The sequence below is a fragment of the Abramis brama genome (genome assembly GCF_963993115.1).
Source record: "Abramis brama genome assembly, chromosome: 7".
In the NCBI taxonomy this organism is placed as follows: Eukaryota; Metazoa; Chordata; class Actinopteri; order Cypriniformes; family Leuciscidae; genus Abramis; species Abramis brama.
The window spans coordinates 44,448,509-44,462,352 of record NC_139969.1 but is presented as its reverse complement, the minus strand read 5'-3'; the positions used below and the strand labels follow the sequence as shown (position 1 = coordinate 44,462,352).

Here is a 13,844-nt window from a genome sequence, read left to right as displayed (position 1 = left end):
GGCCTCCACAACTGAAGCAAGCCACTCTGTCGCCCTGGCCAAGGTAGTAGAAACTGCTTTTGGCAAGCTCGGCCGGAGTTACTGTAGCAAGAGTCCAATTCTGAAAGGTGTCAAGGCGTTCCTGTTCCCGACGCATGCCAGGATTGTGACAAGCCGGAGGTCGCTGGTTAGACATATCCTCAACTCCACGGGGGGGGAATGGGACTGGAGGGGGCCAGGTTTAAGTAACCCACCTGCTCCTCCGTTTGGCCTGAAACGGATGCCGTGGTGGTCGATGTTACGGCTGTCACAGGGCTGTAGGATGGCTACGTTGCGAAGCGGGGAAAAGGCAGAGTGAGAGGACGACAGGAGGTTTGCGGTGGGGGGTAAACTCTGGATGAAGACATAAAAATGTGAGCACAGGGCGTGTCCACTCAAGCCCTTCTCTCTGCTGGACATCCCATGACTAGTGTCTAGTCATCCATGACAGAACACATAATCTTATTAAAAAAATTTAAGCATAGAATTGTGAATTAAATATAATTTCTCCTGTGTGTTTCATGATAAAACGTGACTTAGCCTATACAGTCCGGAAAATAGGCTATAGGTTATAGCAAATTCAGACCAACTGCTGGTCTACACAGAGAAAAATCCCTTTCTAGGCTCTTCTATTGTACCGAGCCATTCGTTAGTCTAGTTGTTTGATGAGAAAATGAAATGTAGCCTATAGTTGCAATAAACGCGTTAAGTTTTGTAAGCTCCGTACAACTGCTGCAGCGGACTATTATTACTAGAATATTAGAAATCTAATACTCAAGCTGTTTTCTCATTTTTCTACTCTTAATATAAAATTTAAAAAAACGACTGAACGAAAGATACATGGATTATCTTGAACCACCACCGCGTTTGTGGCAGAAAACTACTGCAGTGCAGCCAAAATGCTCTGTTCGACTTATCTGAGATCCTTTACTCTTCCCTGTGGATGACCTGTGACCTACTTTCTGTAAGATCTGAATTTTTTAACTTGAATTTTAGAACTTGAATTTTAGAAAACTGAATTTGAAGTTCCGAATTTCTTCATCTTGAAAACTTGAATCTGTATTTTTTTAAACTGAATATTTGCAGTATACGAATTCAGAACAAAAAAACTAGCTGTTTGAAAATACATGTCTATAAAAATCAGCCATAAAAACTAGTGGTCGACCGATATATCGGCCGATATTTGGCATTTTTGAAATATCGGCATCGGCCGATAAGTTTTTCTGATTGGCCGATGTGTTGAAAGCGGGACTTTTATTTTGACGGCGCTCCGGACTTTTATTTTGACGGGCGGCGCCAGAAGAGAACGGCAAGGCAGCTCCTCAGAAACAGCGCTCACTCACATTCTCCGTCTTCATTAATTTACGATCTCTGTCAGTCATATCTAATACTTTGTTAGACAGAACTGGTAAACAAAGTAAGTAAATGGTAACTTATGCGAAGTAAGTAACATAAAGCGTTTGCTTTTATATTATTTGTAACAGAAAAGGCAAACAATCAGGCTAAAATACTTTCTCATTTGCCCTCAACATTCAGCAAATGCGCATCTACGTCATTTAAACAAATCTCCGAATATCTAATAAACATTTAAATTCACAAACCTTGCAGATTTAATTGAATCCAGCTGTGATATCTTGTGAAGTGTGCATTACTGTCTGCAAGTGACGGTCGGTCCGTGCGAAGTGAGTGAATGCGAACAGAAGATCAGCTTCAGGAGACGCGATCGAAAAACTTTAAATCCTTCATTTTAAAATATGCTGATATATAACCAGTTGCCAACTGTGTCATATTCATATCATTTTCACTGTGCTGTATGTAAAATTAGCGTTACCTTGTCTTTATTTGAAAAAATATGATTACCAGCACGAAATTACCAGATTACTGAGTGCCCTGTTACAGTGTTTACATACTTTTTATTCACATATTCATATATTTCTAAACAATTACTTTGTGAAAAATACTGTAATAGGATTGCAAATTTAAGAAGTTGCCATCTAAAGTATAAAAGCATGTTTATTTTAAAAATTTGTTTTATAATTTATTAAATATTGATTAAATTAAATATATATAAAAATATCGGCTTTATATCGGCCATCGGCCACCCTGCTCTCCAAGATATCGGCATCGGCCATCAAAAAACCAATATCGGTCGACCACTAATAAAAACATTTCAATTTATTATCACCAAATGTTCAATATTCGTTTAAAAAAAATCAAATTCAGAACTATTTAAACTACCACCTAAAATTCAATTTTAGATTTCACTTGTAAATAATTCAAATTTACACAATTCAAATTCAAATCATATTGTCATATTTTAAGCTCCATAGGTTTCCTCCCCCATCAGCTCTCTCTCTCTCTCTCTCTCACACACACACACACACACACACACACAGAGTGGCGGGGAAAGGTCTAGTCTTGGTTTCCTCTCCCATCAGCACACACACACTCTCTCACATTATTCCAACGCTCCTCTAACACAGAGATTACAGAGCAGTGTTTGATTGATGACCGTCAAACATTCCACACACACACACACACACACGGGGAAAGTACTGGTCTTGGTTTCCTCCCCCGTCAGCTCTCTCTCTCTCTCTCTCTCACACACACACACACACTAAGCCCGGACAGTCAGTGTCCATTCATCAGAGCTTCAGTTCGTCGGTATAAACACAGATCAGATCCTCCTGATCACCACACACACACACACTGGAGAAGAAGAGCGAGTCTCCTGCTGAGATGATGAAGATGGAGTTTATTAAAGAGGAGTGTGAAGACATGAATGAAGGAGTGAGAGATGAAGACACTGAGGAACAAAGAGGTTCGTGATCTTTCTTCAGTAGCGATAATGACTGTAACTGCGAGCGTGTGTGCGCGTGTGTGTGTGTGTGAGAGAGGGATTAAAGTTCTCCGTCGCTGCGCCTGTCCATATGTCTTAAATTCACTTTTCATAATTTTAAGGCCGTAAATATGCTTACATTTCTCAAATAGTGTAATACGTTTCCGCTTGAAAACGAATATTTTTCTCCGTTTTGTCCTTCCGTCCACACTGAGAAAAGGAAGCGTTGATGATCAGGAAAGACGAGGTGTGTTCATCCTGCTGAGGGGATGTGATAAAGCCTGGAGTGGAGCGGAAGCACGTTCCCCTCTGCACTCTAAGCGTTCTGTATCACTCCGCTCTGACTCCACTCCGGGTCTTCCATTCCCGCTCACGGGAAAACTCGTGTTCAAGTTATTAATGTTTTTTTTTATAGTGCTGGGAAAACATTAATCGCATCCAAAATAAAAGTTTGTGTTTGCATAATATATATATGTGTACTGTGTATAATTATTTTGTATAAATACACACATATTTGCATGTATATATTTAAGATTTTTATTTTTTATATATATAAATTATTTATATTTATATATAATATAAATTATGTATAAATGTATATACAGTATATACATGCAAATATTTCTTAAATAAATACATGCATATGTATGTATTAATATACAAAATAATTATACACAGTACACACACATATTATGCAAACACAAACTTTTATTTTGGATGCGATTAATCCCGATTCATTTTTTCCCAGCACTATTTTTTTTAAATATTTTTTTTATATAGGCTATATATCATGAATGTCTGAAATTATAATACTATATGTAACATTTATAATACTATATGTAACTAAAGTATTCTAAACATTTAATAAATAAAATTACACAAATATGTCCAAATTTAGTGAGCACGCCTATAGAGAGAAATGCACATTTTATACGGATTACACCAATATTTCCCTGAATATTGCATTCTAGAGCTGGGTATCGATTCAGATGTTCCAATTCGATTCGATTTCGATTCACAAGCTCTCAAATCAATTCTATTTTGATTCTCCAGAGCTCACAAAAATGATTGATTGACAGGTGCCCTGCCCCTTTTGGCATAGGATCAAAGGCATCAAAGAGATCAAAGGGATCAAACGGTTTTTGAAGTCTTTTGAACCCTGCGATTGACATAAAGTTTTAATCGTTTGAAGACACTGTTATAATAATATGTCATGGTATGACAGAAAGTTTTTGAAGCCTTTTGAACCTTGGTATCACAGGATACTCCTACATATTCCTGAGCGTATCTGGGCTGTGTGAAACTGATAAGAAAAAACTGTGGAAGTTTATCTCACACAAACGTTGAAAAACCATTCAGTTCTTTAAATGAAAATAAACGATTATAAAATAAAGATCTTACTAAAGCCTCACACAAAATATTGAAATGAGTCTCTCAAAACAGCACCGTCTCAAAACATAGGGAGCGCGCGCGTGTCTGTGTGTCAGCAGGGCTAGTGGAGCGTGTGTGTGTGTGTGTGTGTCTGTGTGGCAGCAGGGCTAGTAGAGCGTGTGTGTGTGTGTGTGTGTGTGTGTGTGTGTGTGTGTCACGGGATTCCCCTGCCACCCTTCGCATTTGAGCTCTGACATATGAAAAAATTATTGCATCACAATAAGTGTATTGTGATTGTCAAACCATTTTAGTAACTAAACTGAATTTTATTAGGTTTAGTGACAACATGTTACAATGTTTACATGGTACAATTTCTGGTAAGCTACGCCTTTTTATTATTTCAATTCAATTATTGTGATTTGATTTAATATTGACTCATGTGGATAAATATTAGGTACACAAGATAGGCGTACATTTTTCTCAGGAAAAAAACATCTCACCTAATGCTGTGAGCATGCAGAGAGCCCTATCAGCTGGCAGTAGGCTATTATTTAAGGTTAAAAATAACTCAAATTAAATATAATGCATTTTTTATTATAATAACAACTTTATTTAATGATATAAGTAAAAATATAATAAATATGTAATATAGTAGGCCTACACATATTTAGCAAAATACTCTCTAGCTCTTTTTTTCTAGCCAACTTTTTTTCTAGTCATGGTCATTAAATGGCTTTCCTGAGGTAAATGTTATGTGTAGTAAGTACCCTATACCATGTGTCAAAATTTGAGTGATGGCTTCCGGTTGACCTTCCGGCCTATATTGTTATGGATTGACCTATTGACCCTACCTATCCCTTCGATCATGTGTTTTGACAGGTTGACCTTCCGGTGTCTTTCCGGCATATGTTGTTATGGTTTTCCCTATTGACCTTGCTAGTCTTTGATCATGTGATTTTGACAGAAGCTTTTGTCCTATTTGAACCTTTTTAGCCCCAGATCATGTGATTTTGACGGGTGTTTGTATGACAGAAAGTTTGAAGGTGCTGTTATATATATATATATATATATAGGAAATGTGTCAGCATCTCCTCCGCATTCCAGAGCACATTGTGAGTCCCTTTGGAAAATGAGAAGAAAAAGACAGAGTATTGTGCCTGTATGTGTGTGTGTGTGTTTGATTGTGTTTGTGCGCGCGTCCTCTGACATGATCCCCTCCACATTCCTGAGGTAACAGTGAAAGTGAGAAAAAGAGAGTTGCCCTAATCATGTTTTATATTTCACACAAATAATATACAATAATATCTTACTAAAAATCTACTGAAACCATTTCATTAAGTTTTAGATAAACAAAAGAATAAAAAATCATATTACATAAACATTCCGTTCTTAGGCCTATAAGTGTATAAAATAAAATAGTTATCTTGCTAATTTAACTAAAGTTGAAAACCATTCAGTTCTTTATAAAAGTATATAATGAAATGCTTATAAAATAAATATCTTATTGATCCAATTGTTTTAGATAAACAAAAGAATAAAAATCATATTACATATATATAAATTAAAATGGTTATCTTGCTAATTTAACTAAAGTTGAAAAACATTCTGTTCTTTTAAAGTATATAAAATAAAAAATCTACTGAAATTTCAGTTTTAGATAAAAATAAAATTCATCTAAGTCCGCTGACTGAAGATTTCATGAAGCACCAGCCAAATGGTATGTGTGTGTGTGTGTGTGTACGTGTGTGTGTGACAGGTTCCGGCAAATTAGCGTGCCGCCATCTTTCTGAATTTATTTCAAAGAATAATCGTAAAAGTTTAAATATGATCTTTTAAAATTAAAAGCCTGTTTAAATAAAATCTTTAAAGTTTGAATACATACGCATATTCTATTTATCTTCTTAAAAGACTTATGTATTATTTTTACTAAACAGCGTCTGTTCAAAAACTTTAGATTGTTGAAAAACTGTACTTATGTGTCTTAGATCTTATTTATACAAAAAATTCCAAACAGTATTTTTGTCCATACAACATTTTGTCAAAGTTTGTCACAATGTTTTGTTGTTGTGTTGTTTTTAAGAAATCCGAGGACTCCACATTGCTCTTATTTAGACTAAGTTTGTATCATTTGGAAAATCACCACACAATTTCAGAGACACAATGTGTGATAAGTAAAGTTTGTCTTGAGCGAATATTTTATTTTACTCGTCTTAATTCACAGCATGATCTTACTGGTAGCTATGATCTATTACACGTATAAGATCATTTTAACTTGTATCTCCCAAACTATCCTTAATCAGTGTGGAAACACACAAGATGAAACCCTTTACTGAGAATATACTATCGGTTATCTACTCAAAATATATGTAGAAGTGTAAAATGTTAGCATTAGCTGATGGACAGGCTGTGTGTCTGGTGGCCGCATGAACAGACTTTGGGGAGAGCTATAGCAGGAAGCATGCCCTTTGACCTCCTTGATTTTGTAGGCTTTTTTTGTTAGAGACCCTACTAGTTAGTTCTACCAAAATAATTTCTCTCATCTAGCGGTGAAATTGTATTTTTGATGAGGTCGGCTAGTGCTTTTTGTCCCTCTCTGCTATTATAGTTTTTCAAGATGGCGGAACGACATGGAAGCCTCATGGACTTACCCGCCCCATGTAAATAAAGATAAGAAATTATTCGCTTACGAGGATAAGTCAGATCATTGGCAGAGGTCATTTTACACCAATGAGGACAAATTTTATGAATACAGACAATGATTTTAGCTAATAAAATACATTTTTAAAAACTCCTGTACCTTTAATTTCAGATGTTTAAATTACAAAATACCATTTTTCAACCGAGTGAATCTACACATGAGAGGCCTTCAGAAGTCATAAGTTCAGGGGTCAACGCAGGCCCGGCTGCAGAATGAAATGACTGAGGGGGCATGTGAAATTGTTAAGGGGGCTTAACTTTATACCATCAATGAACAATACACACTGATAACTTGCTTAGTAAAAAAAGATAAGCCAGCGTCATTTATTATGCATATATTAACCCTTTCACGCTTAATTTTAATATTCTAACTGACTCCCCATAGTGAGAATTTAGAACGTTCCCCCTTAATGTTTCCATGGCAACGCGTCATATTTGTCACGTGACACACCGCGGATGTATCGCTTTTTTTTCCTTTTCCCTTTTTTATTCAAAATATTCACAAACTTGCTTACCATGTCATCAACTATCTGATATTCCGATTCTCAAAAATGTGTTTGTGAGTGTGTCTGGTCATTTAAAAACCTTTATAATCTTGATCTTGATCTATAACGTGAGATGGCTGTTTCTTTGCGCCGCAGTTCAGAGAATATTGGCTGTGAGTCATCAATTTCTCCCGAAATACATGCAAGAAAGTGGAATAGAAGAATAGAGTAAACTACTTTATAGTTACTTCCACTGTGTTTGTCTGATATGAATAACACACGTCGGCAAATTATTTGAATAGATTGTTATTGCTGCTTCCACAGACATCAGTGTGTATTTTACAAACTCCAAATGTTTTGTTTTACTAGTGCTTAATGTGTATTTAAATGTCTGAAACCTAAAATAATCATTGTGAGGTTGAAAACACTGCATAGTTGTGATATATGACAGCGCTGAGCACGTCCGACTCTGGCTCAGTGCCAACCAACGCCGCGAAAGCACAGTTTGAATCTGGCAGTTATGTCGTCACTGAACACTCTAAATCCCACATGTGGGACCGTACTCTCAGGGGCACAGAAATAAAAAATCCCATATATGGGACTGTACCGCTCAAAAGGTTAAACATTTCATTAGTAACCATGAATACAAAAATGAAACTGAGGGGGCACAAATCAGATCTGAGGGGGCAATGCCCCCTTTTGCCCCCTCGTGGCGCCGGGCCTGGGTCAACGGCTTAGGTCAGTTGGCGAAAACACTGCATGTGTAAGGTAGTTTTCCAGATTTTCCCCCATAATCAAATACTGTATTACACTTTTCAAAGGATAATCTAGCTTTAAAGTTTGAATAAAAAGTTAAGTGTCACAAAGTCTGACACAAGGCCATTAACTGGTTCTTTTTGTTTTCTAAATGTATTTTGCTTATTTCTACAAATATCAATCTGATAAATATGGACGTAATACACGATTAAAAAAGATAATCATGCTACCAAATACGCCTGACACAACATTTTTTAAGAAAAATCAGTGTTTTAAAATACAACTAAACCATGATAACAGATGATTTTTTTATTTTTTTTTGTCAGTGTTACATAAATTCATGTTGATTACTAAGTTTCAGGCGTAGTGCAACCACGCAATGTTAAATTTCTCTAACATTGCGATGTCTCACTCACAACACACAACTTTGTGTTGGGTGATCCAGGCATATACCTTTACTAAAATAAGATATTATGGAAGTCATTTTCAAACTGTAATTATACCATATTTTATTTATTAATATTATGGCTTCATGTTGATTTAAAGTTTTTGTTTGTTTGTTATTAACTAATACTTTCATCTTTTAACCAACACTTCAACATCCAGCACAAAATTAAAGAGATGTATGAGCTAAGGATGTTCTCTGACCCCAAATAAACAGATAATGGAATGTTCACCATCTACAATATACAGTTAGATATCTCCTACTTAGTATCTTTGGGTATATTTTTACACACCATAGTGATGCAAAGTTCCACACCCTATGGACTAACTTTAAAGCATAATCTTTATACAGGAATCACACATGTCCTTACAATCCATGTAAGATTCAAAAGACCAAATCACTAAGAAAAGAGCCGTTTCCAAATGCCGGTTTTATTACTCCGCTAGATTTAGTCATCTTGTTCAGACGACACTGTTTCACATTTTGTATGTTGGACTGTATGTGTTTTAGGTGAAGACGTTTCTTTGAGAGCCGTCAACATTCAGTTTTTATAGAAATAAATGACAATTAAGAATTTAAGTGATAGTCTTTCTGTTTGACTAAATTGATACTACATTTAGTGCAACTTTCCCTCTATCTACGAATCACACAAACTGTTTTACACTTAAACTATTACAACAGAATCACATCCGACTATTGCACCGAGAGAGGCATATTCATCAAAGCTTGAAGCTGTTAAACAAAGCTCCACACTTTGGTAAAACCTACTGATAAAATTGCACAAAAGTTAATTCTAATTCTAATTCTTCATCATCATGAGCCATTTAAAACAAATACAGAAAAGCCACTATAGTGATCAGTTTCAGCTTTTGAATGTCTGTAATTGACATTTTACCCACTAGTCAATTACGCTGTTTTTGTACAGCTTGCAAAAAGTAGATAGTCACAGAGCGTGGTCAAATATAGGAATGTTAATATAGGAATGTATGAAAAACATGAACAAATATTGCATAAAGATAATTAAATGATGGTCCTTCTACACGAGAGTGTTTAAGACTAAAATCATATTTCTTTGAGAACATCTTTCTGCTATGTCTACGAAACATCAACGTGAAAGATGAGTATTTCTGTTTTTCTGTTACCTATAAAACTATTACACTTCAAACTCGTCTAACTATTACAGTTAAAGAGGTGCATTTCGCAGCACAGTCATAGATACACAGTTATTTTGTGTGTGTGTGTGTGTGTGTGTCACTAAACAACAGTTAAGCTAATGAATTACAGTTGATATGTGGTATTTTTATGTGAAAGGAGGGTTGATTCATTTTTTATTCTGTTCACACCAATACTTTTACACCAGAGTTTTAGGCCCGATACAGAAAACAGACGTTGTGTTTTATGTCTTAATAATAGTTCTTCTTTTTATGATCTTCTTTTTATTCGGCATAATGCCAGAATGTTTTAACATACCGTAAATTTCAATGGTTAGATAAATCATCTAACTATTATATCTAACAATCAACAGTTATATGTGAAACAAGCTCAGTCGCATTAGAGTCGGATTCTTGTTTATATTGAACATTGTTATTGAACCGCATGTTTAACAGCGCTATTGTTCTCGGCCTCATCAAAGTTTTTACCGGAGCATACAGACTCTGAAACAAGACCAAATATTAGCACGTAACATTTTGGGTACATTGTTTTTATCCATCTTTCCATTTCTTCTGAAACACCCTGTTTTGAAATTGTTTAACATCACTAGCGTAACACTTAGCATATTGCCGGGTGTGATTGTAATGGCGTTTTCTTTACACTCTCCCCGGATATCTGTTTCCTACAGTTAGCTGTAATGTTAGTGAACTCTAGGTCTTCTCTTTGTTCATGTACGACAGTATTCACATGAATTGTCATAAATTGGTAAAATTATGGTTTAAACCATCATCTTCACGTGAGACATTTACATTATATTATTATACCGTCCTAGATTTAAATAGCGCTAAAATGTATATTTTATATTTTAACCCTTTATGCGGATATAGAATGCCGCACAAGGTTCTCTGACATATCTTATCGTGTAAAACATCTATGTAGATCTAGCTATGTTTTAAAAATACCGGGAAACAAAGACAAGGACGCATCTTTCTATAGCGACCCTCAAAATCTGTGCATGACAAAACACATGTATGTGTACAATGATTTATCAGAAAATTACTTTTGTTTGAAGAAAAACTTCAATCAGCTGGTGCCTGATAACTATTGAAGTTATTAAACACGGTAATGATGTGTTTAATGCGATATGGATATCACGTTTTAATTTTAACTCAATACATTTGAATGCGCTAAAGGTCTATGAACTTTAACATCTTCATAGTCGGTAAAATTAACTTAAAGCATGCGCAAAATTAAATGCATCCTAACTACTTTCTAAATGTTTGTTACAGAACTTATGGTGAACAATTCACATATGTTTTAAACGTGTAATGTTTAATCAGATTTTGTCACTGGATTGAGTGAAAATAATAAACTTCTCTCTGGCGACATGTAGGACTTGTTGGTTATGCAGGAACTAGTTATTTATGGCTTTCCTGATGACAACCCCCTATTCAGCCCCTCCAGCAGGACGGGCTGAGCTGTTGTCCTGATAAATATTTCAGGACATCGCACGCTCTAGTTCTACTCTAGCTCTACTAGCCGCGGACTGCTTCCGCCTCTGTCAGAGTGCAAAGGTCCTTATTTTCGCTCCGACGGACTTCAGTGCGGCTGAGATTGCCGGTTGCTGCTCCAGAAATCTGTCGAGCTGTTCCACCTGATCACCACGTACATTTTAAGTCTGCGACGGGGCAAGTTCAATAGCGGCTGTTTTTCTTTGAAAACTCTGTTAGCGTTAGCGCTCCTGTGAAAGAATGTCACTATGCGCCTAACTCGACCTAGCAGCTGAGAGATGGCCAGAGGTTTCAGCGCAGCTTGCGATGCTAGATTTATTGTGTGAGCAAACAAAGCAGCCGATATGGAGCAGCTCCATCATCTCCACGGCACGAATCATATTGGGAGCGTTGTCGGTCACAGTGATCGGGTCCTTCTCAGTAAGCCCCCACTCTTCCAACGCATCTGAAAGCAATGCACATATATTTGCCCCTGTGTGAATATCCAAATACCGGAGTAAACATGGCTGTGAACGACTTTTGCAGATTATGTGAAGTAAATCTACGCAGCCACGGTACAATCAGCGTCTACGTCGCGGCTCTCAGCCCGCCCTCTGTTCGTTGATTGGCCGGCTGTTCTGAGGCCGGAGGAAAACGGGGAGATAGGTCGCTATCTCAGACTGAGTACAGAAGCGAACTGAGATTGAGCGGAAGTACGAAGTCTGACGTAGTCAGACTACTGCATTACAAATCACGCATATAGCTTTGTTGTTGTCAAGTCAAGTGAAGTCAAGTCATCTTCATTTAGCGCTTTTAACAATGTAGATTGTTTCAAAGCGGCTTTACAGAGATAAACGTATAATTTATGGTAACAGAGATTGTTTTGGCTTTATAGCGGTTCTTTAATAAAGTTATTTTCCAGCTAAAGTTAGTTTTGATTGATTTGCTTCCGTCTCAACGATCATTTGTTATTAAATTAGGGGCCGCTAAGACAACACTATTCTCTCTACACAGACTTTAAACGCGAACCTGTGAGAAACGCTGATGGTGGTCACATGCGCATTAAGAATGGGTTCTATAGTTATGTGCGTTTGAATATATGTGAGCAGGTTTGGAATTCCCTACAAGCCAAGCCTAAACAAAGTACTGGTCTTTCCTTATAAATTTTGATACAGAATTTTATTCTATTTTATCAATTTGGGGTAGATACGCGAATTGAGTTTTCCCGACAACGCTTTATCCGTAGAGTGGAAAAGGGATCCTCCATAGGGAGAGACTAGTTGGCACTTCATCACTGCGTTGACATCGGGTCCAGGCGAAGGTCCTTCGTCAGATCTGGATACGGCCCGGATCCGGCAGGCTGCAGGAAAACCTCGGGATAAACAAAGACACTAATATTAGCGTAGATGCCATTCTTCTCATGATGTAACGAGTACATCAGGATTCATGGGAAGTGTTCCCGGTTCCGGCTGGCCTAATCTATGCAGCCTAACATTGAATTATAGAAGTCTATAATGTGTTATGTGAATGCTAGGTCAAAGAGATGTGTCTTTAGTCTAGCTTTGAACTGACAGACTGTGTCTGCTTCCCAACCACACTATCGTCATCATCTTGCTTGCGAAATCTAAAATGCTTCTATACCTCTGACTTTTTATGTGATGGTGGCATCAATGTCGACAACGCACCTGAAACCGCCATTTTAAGCACTGAATGAATGAATGACAGGCTCGCCTCTCTTCTTGGTAACATCGCGCAAGGCAAATAAGAGGGTGACATCTAGTGGAGAAGACTAGTAATTAGATTAACGTTAATCTTATGTTCAATGTTTGCGGAAATAAATATGGAAAAAATTCAATTCGTGGCCTTTGAGAAATGATTTTGAATAGACCACGTTTTATAAAACGATTAATGGAAAAATCTATTTTTTTTTGCCCAGCCCTTCAAATGTGTGAAACCATTACATTCTTGTGCATATTGAATTCAGTTCATTCAACAAACTACAAACCTGGTTTACAAACTCAGTGTCTTGGTCAGTGAGTATTCTCTTTGGTGCTCCAAACCTGTAGAACAAAAGTAATAATGCAGCGTGAGACAACATCTGCAGATTTATGTGGAACTGCATATGCCTCAGACCCTTTAGTGTTATAGTCAACGAGGACACAGATGCACTCGTTTCCCCGGTTGGTTGTGGTGACTTTCCCCACTAAATCCATGCCTAGCAGTTCCAGAGGCGTATCCACCTTAGAATTAAAATAGCACAATAAATACATTTACATTATGTGAAGTCATGAAATACCAGTCTCAAAACCCATGCACATCTGTGGACAAGCTTACACATATTGGGATGTACTTGGGCTCCTGCTAAATTGGCATCAGGCACACTGCAAAACCTGATGTTCAGAAATAAGCACACCTCTTTTTGTCCAACCACTTTTTTTCTCAAACCCATACCATTTTTTGAGGAGATGTAGTAAAGTTGGCCATCTATTGAAATAGGTTTATTGTTAGTGAAATATATAAAATAACATGCAAGGAGCTTCTGAAGGCCCAAGGAAAAAATAGGCTTATTTATTTATGTATTTATATTATAC

General features: G+C 36.9%; 1 protein-coding gene across 1 annotated transcript in view; it reads left to right on the top strand.

Moving 5' to 3' along the window:
• Window positions 1-2,409: 2,409 nt before the first annotated feature.
• LOC311087335 (uncharacterized protein) overlaps window positions 2,410-13,844 on the top strand; it is a 31,706-nt gene continuing 20,271 nt past the window's right edge. Inside the window, exon 1 of the mRNA XM_084120675.1 lies at window positions 2,410-2,839. Coding sequence (XP_083976801.1) covers window positions 2,758-2,839 — 82 coding nt within the window. The 5' untranslated portion in view covers window positions 2,410-2,757. The remainder of the gene's footprint in view (window positions 2,840-13,844) is intronic.